At 43.5% G+C, this 12,398-nt stretch overlaps 2 protein-coding genes across 3 annotated transcripts in view; both read right to left on the bottom strand.

Moving 5' to 3' along the window:
* Usp43 (ubiquitin specific peptidase 43) overlaps positions 1-5,883 on the bottom strand; it is a 68,539-nt gene extending 62,656 nt beyond the window's left edge. For both annotated transcript variants that reach the window (XM_026390602.2, XM_026390601.2), the window contains exon 1: positions 5,374-5,883. In XM_026390602.2, the coding sequence (XP_026246387.2) occupies positions 5,374-5,883 (510 nt within the window). The remainder of the gene's footprint in view (positions 1-5,373) is intronic.
* A 2,084-nt stretch (positions 5,884-7,967) lies between these two features.
* The window catches only part of Cfap52 (cilia and flagella associated protein 52), a 50,281-nt gene continuing 45,850 nt past the window's right edge, over positions 7,968-12,398 (bottom strand). The window contains exons 12-14 of the mRNA XM_026390646.2: positions 10,585-10,687; positions 9,548-9,659; positions 7,968-8,143 (exon numbers count right to left, since the gene is read on the bottom strand). Of these exons, the coding sequence (XP_026246431.1) occupies positions 7,968-8,143; positions 9,548-9,659; positions 10,585-10,687 (391 nt within the window). The remainder of the gene's footprint in view (positions 8,144-9,547; positions 9,660-10,584; positions 10,688-12,398) is intronic.

Consider the following 12,398-nt stretch of genomic DNA (forward strand, 5'->3'; position numbering starts at 1 on the left):
TCAAATCAAAACAGAAGATACAGGGACTAGAAGATGTAGCTCAGTTGCACAGCTCTTGCCTACCCCGCACCAGCCCCCAGAACCCCACACACACACCAAAAAAAAAAAAAAGGTGCTCAGTTAAATAAACAATGAATAATTATTTCAGTAAAAATATGTTCCTATGTCCCATGCAATACTGGGAATATATTTATACTAAAAAAATGTACTCATTGTTTATCTGCAATTAAAATCAGCTGGGCATTCTGTATCCTATCTGGCAAGCCCACCCGCAAAGAATCATCAAGCCTACATCCTAGTACCGACATTCTCTTCTGGGTGAGCAGTCAGCCCCCATCCAACTCAGAATCTCTAAAACCAGCCCTTCCTCTTCAGGTAGGTGTCTTCTCACAGATTCTCCCTCATATCCGCAGCCCTCAAGTCATCTGTCAAGCAGTGTGGCTCCCAAAATGTCTCCACCCTTCCTGGATTCAGCAGACTCTCATGGCCAGCATTGAGTTCTATTAGAACTCACCCAGATGAGAACATTTCCCTAAGGAGGAGCCAGGCTCTGAGAATCCCCACTCCACCCAACCACTGCACTCAGGGCTGGGGCTGGGGCTCAGCAATAGCGTGCACTTGTCTGGCATGTGTGAGGCACTGGGTTCAATTCTCAACACTGTGTATAAATAAGTAAAATAAAGGTCTATCAGCAACTAAAAAAAATTAGAAAAAAAAAACAACACTGCACTCATGGTAGACCAGGCCAATCTTCCTGCAGCCCAGTAGATACTCAAAATCCTTCTGTGCTCTTCTACTCCCTACCTAATAGTTTAAACTTCTTTTGTGGTCTTGCCCCAATGCATGTCTTCTACCAGTCTCCTGCCTATTCCAAGGGCCCCATAAACAAACTGCTCAGGTACACCTTCTTTCCATCTTCTGTATCTTTACTTTTGCTCTTTCTTCCAAGTAGAATCCATTCCTTTCCAATAAATCAAATTAATCCTTTAAAATGGATTCTATTCATCTTAGCCTGGCTATATTGCCATAAGACCTCTCCAAAAAGAATATGACAACTTCAAGAAGGTAGACAAGATAGGACCTTAAAAAAGTCCCTCTACATAAACACAGTAATTCCATTGGGGCGGGGGGCTTATTCTAAGTGAATGAGAGATACAAGCGAAGAGATTTCTCTGTATATCAAAGTTACCTGGTGGAAAACCTGTGGCACACTGCTATTAGGTGGCCAAAATATAGGACTGATGAAGAAGGAATCCTTGTTTTTTTTTAAAAAAGCAATGCCTCTAGTACATCACTGAGGATCTAAAATTGATTTTAAGCACATAAGCTAAGATAAACTCCAGATGGCCAAAAACCTTAATATAGCCTTAGAAAAACTAGAAGTACATAAAATAGAACATCAAAAGGCATGACATAAATAAACCAAAAGCTTCCAGTACTGGGGTAGGGGGAAAGGGGGACACTTTAGAGAAAATATATGCAGCAAATATGACAAGGTTGAGGAACTTACAGCAACAAATGAAAGAAACATTAAGGGCTGGGGTTGTGGCTCAGCGGTAGAGCGCTCGCCTGGCACGTGCAAGACCCTGGGTTCGATCCTCAACTCCCCATAAAAATAAATAAGTAAAATAAAGGTATTGTGTCCAACTACAACTAAAAAATATATACTTTTTTAAAAAAGAAAAGAACATTAAGACCAAAGCAGAATGGAAACAAGCAACATGAAGAGAGATTGCAAGAAAAGACTTACAACTAGTCAAGAAACACAGAAAAATCTTCCACCTTTCTCCTAACCAGAGACACAAAAACAAGATGTGATTTTCTTTTTGTTCAATAAACTTATAGGTGATGGAGCACAGTGACTATAATTAGCATTAATATAGTATGCACTTGAAAAATGCAAAGAGAATACAACTTAAATATTTTTACCACCAAAAAAAAGGTAAGTTTGGAAGATTGGTGGACATGTTAATTAGCTTGAATGAATCATTTGACCATATACACATATATCAAGACATTATGTTATACATTGTAAATATGTATGGTTTTGGTCATTTGTAACTGTCATAAAGTTGAGGAAAAATTAATGAGAAAAAGATATTCAATGTCCAGGAAAATATGCATCACTGGTATTATTTGAAATTGGTCATAATTATTTGGAAGGAAAATTATCAATGTGAGTGATAAAAAATAATCGAACTCGATAAAGTAGATTAAAAAGTAAAAACAAAATTATATATTTGAAATTGGGGTGATGATCACACAGATACATACATTTGTTAAAACTCATTAAATTCTACACTAAAAAAAAAAAAAATTGGTTACCTCTCCAGGTAACTACCAAGTTGCTCTTCACTGTACGTAATTTATTAATTTATACCTCAATGAAGTTCATTTTAAAACAATAGAAAGATAATAATATAGTTACACCTTTGCTTTGACTATGTCATGCCACTATAGGAATTAAGTTTATGGAAATAAACAGAACTGAGGACAATGATTTAAATACAAGAAATTTCAATTCAGTGTGATAACTAGAAGACTATACAGTATATCAATATCTCCACAGAAGACTGGTTCATTTAACGATATATACAATTATGAGAAATCAAGTTTTGTAGAATATTTTAATGACCAGGAGGAAAGTCTTATGACATGTCTTAAGACTCACGTGACAAAAGCAGGCTACAGAAACGGAATTTCCAGTTTGTTTATTTGCTCAGATAGATTTTGAAACACATCAGTATTTTTAAGATGATTAGATCTTTACATTTTCCAATTTTTTTGCAGTACACCTTTAACTGCATCATCAGAAAAACAAAGGATTATAGATGAGACAGGATTTTTAAAAATGTTTTTATACATTTGCTGTTAAAAGAGTGGTCCTCCTATCTGTGAGAGGTTAGAGCTGAGTATACACATCCTCTCGTATGCTGGCCCGTTTCTGGGTCTAAAGCTAAAAATCCATCATAAAGACAGGAGTCCTTAACAAAACCTTATGTAACTTGGCCTCTACAATTCTCCAGCCACATAAGCTTTCATTAATCCATTTGGCGGAGGGGAATCTCAGCCCCACCTGCCTCCACGGTTGGCATTTTCAGTTCCCAGGGTTTGGAATGCACTTTCCCATCATCCATGTCCTTGTGAATACCTCATCCTTCAAAACCCAACTCAATATTTGGTTACTTTGGGCTGGGGTTGTGGCTCAGAGGTAGAGCGCTTGCCATGCACATGTGAGACACTGGGTTCAATCCTCAGCACCACATTTAAAAAATAAATAAAGGTATTGTGTTCATCTACAACTATTAAAAAAAAAGAAAAGAAAATTGGTTACCTCTCCAGGTAAGTCTTCTCCAGTCACCCCAGGATACCTTCCCCAATCAAATCAAAGCCACCTGCCATTATCGTCACAGCACACTGTATTTTGCTTTCCTAGCATGTCACCATCTAATCATGTGCCTGTGGGATCAGTTCGTTAACATCCATTTCTCCCCTAGACCATATGCTCCTGGAGAAGCTGGCTTTGGGCTCATCACACATTCCATGTTCCCGATACACTTTCTAGACATTCAATAAGTACACGCTGAATGAATGAAAGTTTCACCACCAGTAAGAAAAGGAGCCCTCCCCGATTTCAGTCCCTAATGTTTGACAGCCCAGATTCTGGAATCCTCCACTTTACTCTCCAAGGCTGGTTACCTGAAAGACCTAGGAAACCCCAGATTATATCTCCCTCATTAACAGATTAACAACAACTCAATTATCCTTCAATTCCCCAAGGTTCACTGGGGAGTTCCCAGGCCCTGGAGAGAGAGAGGAAATGCTGGTGAGTCACTGAGAGTGATTACTAATTGGGGAGTTGTTTTTTTTTTTTTTTTTCCCAAACTACTCCATCTCTCTCCATGCTGTAGTAACTGGGTGGGGAATGCATCTGGCAAGGGAACAGTTATTCAAAGATTACCCGCTTCCTTCCTTGAGGTCTTTCCAGGTGAGGAGGTGTAATTCTATAAAAATGAACACTTCTTAGGTGCCAGGCTAATTCTATAAAAATGAATACTTCTTAGGTGCCAGTACTCTAGGTATAACTCAATACAACCACCTTATGGTCCCACTTTACAGATGAGAAAAGTTAAGGCATGGTAAGATTCAGAAACTTGCTTAAGGTCCGGAAGCCTCAAAGACATCGCTCTTAACCACTATTAGTATTGCCTCTCATATTTTAAAAGCTAATGTTGCCAAAAAGAGACATTAATGACACCCACGTGACTGCTGCAGAACAGAGCTTCTTCATTAATGGAGGCAGGAGAGTGGAAGGTGGGGGTTGGCATCCTTGCAGATCACATGGGGAAGACTGCTTTCTCAGGCTGAAACTCAAGAGCTGTGATGCTTGTGGAATGAACACTGACAGGTTCCCCCCTCCCCCCCAGGAACAACAATCACTGGTCTGTGGGGAGCTTCAGCTCTCTGCCCAGAGCTGTGGGTTTTCAGCAGGAAGCAAGTCATGTGCATCAATTATTAGGAACTCTTTCATCTAACTGGGACCCCCCAAACACACACCCCACTTTAACCCCAGGCAAAGCGATACGATTTGATTTACAATGTCTCCTGACCCTGCAGCATCCAGAGCAAGTAGACCGTGATCCTGCAGACAATAAACGCAACCCCAAGCTAGCATATTATAGGGGGGTTAATGCGCCTGAAACAAAAGAAAGCCATCTCCAAACTAGCATACCCACTGCCTCCCCCGACCCCTCCCCCTCAGCACATTACCCGGCCTAGGAGTTGGTTCTCAGGGGCGAACCTGTCCGCTTCCTGAGCTCCAGCGACACTTTTCTCTCCAGCCTCCCTACTGGGCTCCTCGGAAGGGCCTTGGGGTACTTGATTCCTTTGCCTGGATTACGCCTAGATCTGGAGCCCGCAGCATTCTTCTCAACAATTATTTAGATCTCAACAGAAGCACCACCGCCTTCCCCTGAGGCTTCGACCTTTAAAAGTCTCGATTTCCCCACCCCGCACCCTTCCAGATTGGAAGCCCTGGCGTCGGAACCCCGGCCCACAAGCCTTCGGATACTTCAACAAATGTTTGTTGAATGCAAAAAGAAAAAAAAAATGCTAAATACTCTTAAACCTGCCAACTCTCTCCACCCCCGCTCAAAATACTTGGGAGAAATTAATTCATAAAGAAAACATGGAAAAGCAACACCGTAACTCTACATTGCAAAACAAAGAGACTAAACTGATAAATGAACCACAGAAGACCCCAAGAAAAGCATCCCCTGGTAGGGCACACACTTTGCAAGAAGCGAAACCCCTAGGGCCAGAAAGAGGTTGCCGCCGAGCGGCGAGGGCTGGTGGCGGCTGAGCGCTGCCTACCTTGAACTCGGCGGAAAGTTGGGGCGTATATTCGCGAGTCCAGAGCGCGCGCACCAGCGCCGCCAGCTGCTCGGTGACCTCCGCGCGGCCCGGCGCCGCCCGGTAGCGCCCCAGCGCCAGGAACTCAGCCAGCAGGTCGGTGTTGCTGAGACACTGCACCACGGCGTTCATGAAACAGGTGTTGCCGTGGTTCTTCAAGCCCTGGGCGCCCGGCGGCCGCGCCCCGTCGCCCGCGAGGATCGGGGGCTGGGATCCCGGGGGATACTCTGCCCTGGGGCTCCCGGGGGCCGCAGGAGCCGGGCCCGGAGGGCAGACAAAGCCCCCTTCACCGTCGCCATCGCAATGTCCCTGCTGGGGCTGGGATCGGGACCGGAGCGGCGAGTCCCCGGAGCGGGAGCGACTACCCAGCGCCAGCAGGAAGCGGCTGAAGAGGCGGCGCAGGGAGCGGCGGCGGCGGGTCCGGGGCGCGGGCGGCCCCTCTCCAGCCGCGTCCCCCGGGCCCGGGTCCATGGCTCCCTCCGGTGTGACTCCCGGAGCGCAGCCCCCGGGCCCGAGGCCGACCAGCAGCTCTCAGGACCTTACAATCCGGGAAAGGTGCCGAGCACCGGCTACCTGCGGGCCAGGTGTGCGCGGACGGGGCGGAGGCGGAGCCAAGGGCGGGGCCGCCCCGCCCCGCGCGGGAATCCGGCTGCAGGGCCGGCCTTAGGGCAGTGCTGGGCCACCCGCACCCCAGCCTGGTCCCTCCCCCACGGTACAGACAGGAATAAAAGCGCTGGGAGACTGTCGTCGTCTGGTTCCCCACCCTTCCTTACCTCTTAAAAACCAAGACAACTGGGTTTCACCTCTGCGCCCGTTCCCCGCCCATCCTTCAAGCTTTGGAAATAAAACAGGAATGGAAATTTCGAAAATGTCTAGGAAATGGCAAAGCCCTAGCTGTTAGTAATTTTCTTGGTTTTAAGTCCAGATGAAAACGAAGAAAAGGGAGAAAGACTCCCAAGGGCAGCCTCAGGTGTGGTGAGAGACGCTCTTTGGGAGCTGCGAAGGGGTGGGGGAGCGCTTTTGTGCACCGCTGGTTCCCCCGCAGGCTCAGGTGTGTGCGGACAGGTGTTGCCATCTCCTAGCAGCTCATCCGCCCCTGGGAACAGGCAGAGCCTTCCCAGGACCTGAACTGGGATCCGCGTTGTTGCCCTGGGAAGAAACACCCAAACTGCTTGTGGGTTTCTTTTTTAGGCTACAGACTATAGTCGTATTCCAAAAATTTGCGAGACTTGATCATCCTCGTTTTAATTGGTGGAGAAGTGGGCTTTGAGAGGTTCACGCAACGTAGGGGAGGCCACCCGACCTGTAAGGAGAACCGGAACTCGACCCGGCTCTGAGGATTGGCAAGCTCAGGCCCTTTCTAACCTCAGTATTTGCTCAGCAGGAAGTTTTCCGGCTCTCTGGCGCGCCCCCTACGCCTTTGCCGGTTCACTCAACGCAAAATCCTAGCTGCATCGTGGCCCAATCAGTAAGTTGGCTCTGCCCGCCCTTGATTCCCTGGGTAACCCTAGGGGCTTCTGCTCACTTTATCCCATAACTTTCAGGTTTATAATTAATCAGACCAGTCTTGCAAAATGAATTTCTCATCAGTTTCTAGCTGAGAAAGAGTTCAGCAGGATGCAGTGTTTCAACAGTGCCCTGAAATGTTATTTAATAAATAAGTGATCATCATTTATTAAATATCCTTGATCTTTCAAATAGGGTAATGACAATTACCCTGGTATAACAAAAGCAGCATTAAAGGATACAGAATATGCTTAAAACTTAATACTGCTGTGGCCTGGAGACTTGAAGGATTTCTGGGAAAAGGCCATCATTTACCTTCCCTGGGAAAAGATACCCAGGTGGATGATTAATACACACGTTTCATGTCATTACTATTCTGGTGATGAGCACTGGAGAAGGATATCATGGCCAAGTTCCATAAAGCATCTCTGAAATTTCATCTTTGAGAATTGCCCCAAGATCCCAACAGTCAGTTTCTTTAAGAACCCATTTGTGCCTCTCTCTCTATGAGAAATTCTGCTGATGCTTTGACATGATTCCACTCAATTCTCACAATGGCCTTTTGAGCAAGAATTTATTCTCACTTGACAAAAGAGAAAAGTCAGGTGGAGGGTATTTTAAAAGCCTGCCCAAGGTCTGGGTTTAAACCTAAAAGTCTTGCCCCATGCAGCTTGACCAATGAAAGGTCTTATTTTTAGAGAATAATGGCAATGCTCTCTGTGGACAGATCATAAGGAAAGTCTGTGGGTTTGGCAGAGTCACAGAAAAGAGATTATGACAGGAAGCCAATAACTGGGAATGTATTTATAATTAAAAAAAAACTTTTTTAAAAGAAGTACGTCTGGACAAATTATTCTTGAACATATTCAATTTTATGTACAATTTAAGAATGTAAAATGCATTCTCTATAGGAAAGGAGAAACTTAGAGATAAAATATTTAGACTAAAGAACAAAGACGCCAATGAAAGAAATCAAGACTAGTGTGGAGCTGCCCAAATTCAGTCTTCAGCAGGACTGCGCAGCACCGTGGCCAGGGAGGTCCGGTGCCTCAGGAGGCAAACGGGTACTTCCATCGCAAAATGGCTCCATCTTCACTTACGCTTATGATGTATTGATTTCCAGGACTTATGCGGAGGCCCATGATGTTGCCACTGTGTCCCACACCGACGTGAGTCACTTCACCCTCATTATAATCCCAAACTTTAACCAGATGGTCACTTCCACCTGAAAAACACAGTTATATGGCATCACTGCAATAGACTAGAGAGAAATGGCCCTGGTCTCAAAAAAAGTTTGGGTTTTTTTTGTTTTGTTTTGTTTTGTTTTATTTTTTTTATTTATTTATTTATTTATTTATTTATTTATTTATTTATTTATTTATTTATTTATTTTTGAGCCAGGGTCTTGCCAAGCTGCTTGTCTGTCCTCAACCTTGCAGTCTTCATGCCTCAACTTCCCTAGTCACTGGGATTACAGGTGTGGGCCACTGAGCCTGGCAACCAGATTATTGTCAACACATTCTCATGTGCCAACTTAAAGAAAAATCTATCTTTATATAATGCTTTGATTATAAAAATCTAGCATGCCTGGGAATGGTAACCACATACTTGTAGTCCCTGGAGACAAAGGAGGGAGAATCCCTGGATCCCAGGAAACCCAGACCAACCTGGTATAATTGCCCATAGTTGAAAAAAAAAAAATCTATGTGTGTTATAGTAAATTCAGAGGGAAAAAGCAAAGAGATGAATTCACCCTTCATTCTATCACCCAGAAATAACCACTAATAACATCTTGGTTCAATCCCTTTCAGTCTTTTCTATATATGCATATGTATATGTATAGACAGGTATATACATATACCTGTATATATGATTGGATCACAGTGTGTCTAGGTTTTTTTAATATTTTTTAGTTGTAAATGGACACAATATCTTCATTTTTTATTTATGTATTTTTATGTGGTGCTGAGGATTGAACACAGTGCCTCACACGTGCTAGGCAAGCGCTCTACCACCGAGCCACAACCCCAGCCCACACTGTGTCTAGTTTGAAATCTTGCTTTAAGTCAATGTGTTTGCAGAATTTTAATTCATTTAGAGTGTTTGTTAATGTCCTGAAGAATCAATCAGACTGGCAGGAAGTTATGTTGATATTGTTCCAGTCATCATATTGTGTAGTAAATGCTCCCTTGAAATAATGGTTAATTCATTTATTGGAGGGGGGGGCAGCGCATTATAGCATTCAACAATAAAAGGGAATGAAAAGACTGGTATTTGGGATTTCAGTAGAACACAGTGAAGGAAGCAACTGGACAACCCAGAACACTTTAAATGTCCATTCCAGTCATCCATACCCACCACACAAAGCAAACCAAGCAATATAAGACTTAGCTGTTATTTGTGTCCTTAAGTCTCCTCTGCAAATGTTTCCTCTCATTGAATGTGTCTTCTGGATCTTTCTCTTCCAGAACAAATTGGCTCTTGTCTTCAGATCTGAGTCTAACCCAACTGTCCTTGAGACCCTTTTGCCAGCTCTTCCAAATTGCCTCCCACGAGAGAGTCCACACCCCCCTCCCCATTCCCATCTAAATAAGCCAAGCTTGGCTTTCTTTTCTAATCCAGGACCAACCTGTGACAAAGTGCACTCCTTCCTGGGTGATATCCATACCATTTATTGACCCAGACAAAGAACCTTCCAATTCTCTGATGACTGACCCATCAAATACTTCCCAGTAAGCAATCTGGAATTCAGGAAAAAAAGCATTAGGCAGGATTCGGCTCAGTGGAATCATCCACACACACACACACACACACACACACACACATGCTAACAAAAGATGGCTCTACTTTATATAGAAGGAAGCGAAAATACACCATGGGATGGTATGGGCTGAAATTATAAATAGGCTACAGCAGGGGGTGGAGAAACCATTTTAATATTTTTAGTATTCCTTTTAAAATTTGCATGCTATTTAAAGGGAATGTTGATATGCTGATAAACTGAGATGGTGACAGAAAGAGCTTTTGATAAGACTAAGCAGATTGAGTCTGTAGCAAAATGTGAAATAAAGAACCACTCATGGTTCTGCTTCTGCACCAAGAGGAGGACCGAGAGGAGGACTGAAAAGCTGCAGAGCAGGTGGGAGAGGAAGTGCCTCCCTTCCAGCTGGGGAGAAGAGTAGGGAATGAGCACTCCCCCAGAGTTCTGGAGCCTGGGCCTTTCAAAGCTTCCTCCCTGCTGTGGTTGGACCCTCCCTCTTCCTAGACCTACACACCCATTCCCAACCTCCCCTTCTGCTCCAAAGCAGCAAAACATTCCATAGGGTGTGATTTATGTTCCCTCCTAGAAAGGGGAACATAATAGGGGTAGAGAGAGTAAGGTATTGAAAGCAGGGAGACTTTTATAGTAGCTATCAGCCAGGGAGGTTGGTTCCAGGATCCCCCCCACCCATACCAAGATATGAGGATGCTCAAGCCCCTTATATAAAATGGCATAGTATTTGCATAGAACCTATGCAAATCCTCCTGTACAGTTTTGGGAATAATGGCAAGAAAAAAAAATGTGTACATGTTCAATACCGATAAATTTTTTTTTCAAAGTATTTTTGATACACAGTGGATCTGTGGGCCTAAAACCCACAGAAACAGAAGGCCAACTGTGCTTACCTTTCTATCTGTCCCACTGGTGATGATCTGGAATTCTTCAGGATGATAACAAACACACTGGAATAGGGTATTGGCCAGGATCATCTGATTTCTCCTAAGACGCCTGAAAAGTAGATTCAAAAGCTGTGAATCTCAACTTTCTCTTCCCTAGAAAATGTACTTAGTATTCAAACTGCATTTGGTATAAGCTTAGACTTGGGGCGGTTAATCTGTCTCAAAGTTCTCACTCTGTTCATCAGGGTAGCATTTGCATTTCTTCAAAACAGACTTCTGGTTACACTGCCTTTCTACTTCTGTATGGATACCTCTCAACACATCCATCAGTGACTGTCAGATGATGTTGGGCAGATAGCAGGGGCCCTTTTCTAAAGACAGCACAAAACCTAATGAGAATCCTCAAGTTCCAGTAAAAAAAAAAAAAAAAAAAAAAAGGAGAAAAGGCTGAATTCAGAGCCAGCCCACTATCTCCTGCACAGTGTAGTTGATTCTCCAGGCCAACATTTGGAGCTAAGTGGAGCTCCCTTTATAGGAGTGGCTCAGTGTGGGGAAGAATCTTTTTAATGGGTATTATTGGGCCCACCTGTAGGCAGTTGGACTCAGTAGGTGGGATGGGGTCCCAGATGTGTATTTGAAACCAGCTTGTCAACTGATCTGTTTTCAACTGTTTAGAAACCTCTGTCTTGGATGCTATACAGGTTGAGTATCACTTATCCAGAACACTTGAGACCAGAAATAGTTTGCATTTTGGAGTTTTGAGAATTTGGGAATATTGCATAAACTTTACAAGTCATCCCTAATCTGAAAATCTGAAATCTGGAATGCTCTTAAAATTTCAAACTTTTTGAATGCTGACATAAAGCTAAGAAAGATTCAGATTCAGAGCACTTTAGATTTGGGGTTTTTATGTTTGTTGGGGTATTCAACCTGTACCAAGATGTTAAGATTGTTTCTCCTTCCATGGGTCCATCTTACAGGCCAGGCTCTCCTGGTTTAAAAAAAAAAAAAAAAATGGACCTTCTGCCAGTTTCTCCTCTTTATGGAAGTTTTCAGATGTGGTATCTGAGCTGAGTGTTTTAAAAGGTTTGGGCACAATTGAGCAAAATATTCCTGCTGCCCAGTTGGAAGTCTTTAAGGATGTGAAGTGGACACAGACCATGCATAGTTTAGACATTCCCTTCTGGCTACAAATTTTCCCAATGTTGAAGGTCAAGGGTAGACTGATCCTTTCTACAAGTGTGGTTCTTGGACCAGAATTATCACTTGGAAGTTTATTAGAATTGCAGAATCTCAGGTGCCACTCTAAACCTATTATATCAAAATCTACATTTGGGGAACATCTCCAGGAGATCAGGGATCAAGGAGACATGCAGGGCTAGAAGATAGAGGTTTGCTTTCCTTTTTGCTCTTTAATGTATTAACCCTGCTTTTGCCTTCAGTCCTCAATCCCTTCTCTCCATTCAAAACATTTCATATTCTTTCACCAAATCTCCCCCCACCATTTTTGACTTATTTTTAGTCTCTCTTGTGTAGTTTTACAGTGGCAGAGAGTCCCAAGAGTGGTAGAGGTGTGATGGGTGGGTAGATGAGGGGAGAGCTTGGGAGGTTGGGGTGTGGTTCCAAAATAAAAACGTATACTACAAGTGGGGTGCAGTGGTACACACCTGCAATCCCAGCAACTCAGGAAGTTGAGGAAGGAGGATAGCAAATTCCAGGTGAACCCAAGGGAAGGAAGGAAGGAGGAAAGAAAGAAAGAAAGAAAGAAAGAAAGAAAGAAAGAAAGAAAGAAAGAAAGAAAGAAAGAAAGAAAGAAAGAA

Source organism: Urocitellus parryii, chromosome 7 (assembly GCF_045843805.1).
Source record: "Urocitellus parryii isolate mUroPar1 chromosome 7, mUroPar1.hap1, whole genome shotgun sequence".
NCBI lineage: Eukaryota > Metazoa > Chordata > Mammalia > Rodentia > Sciuridae > Urocitellus > Urocitellus parryii.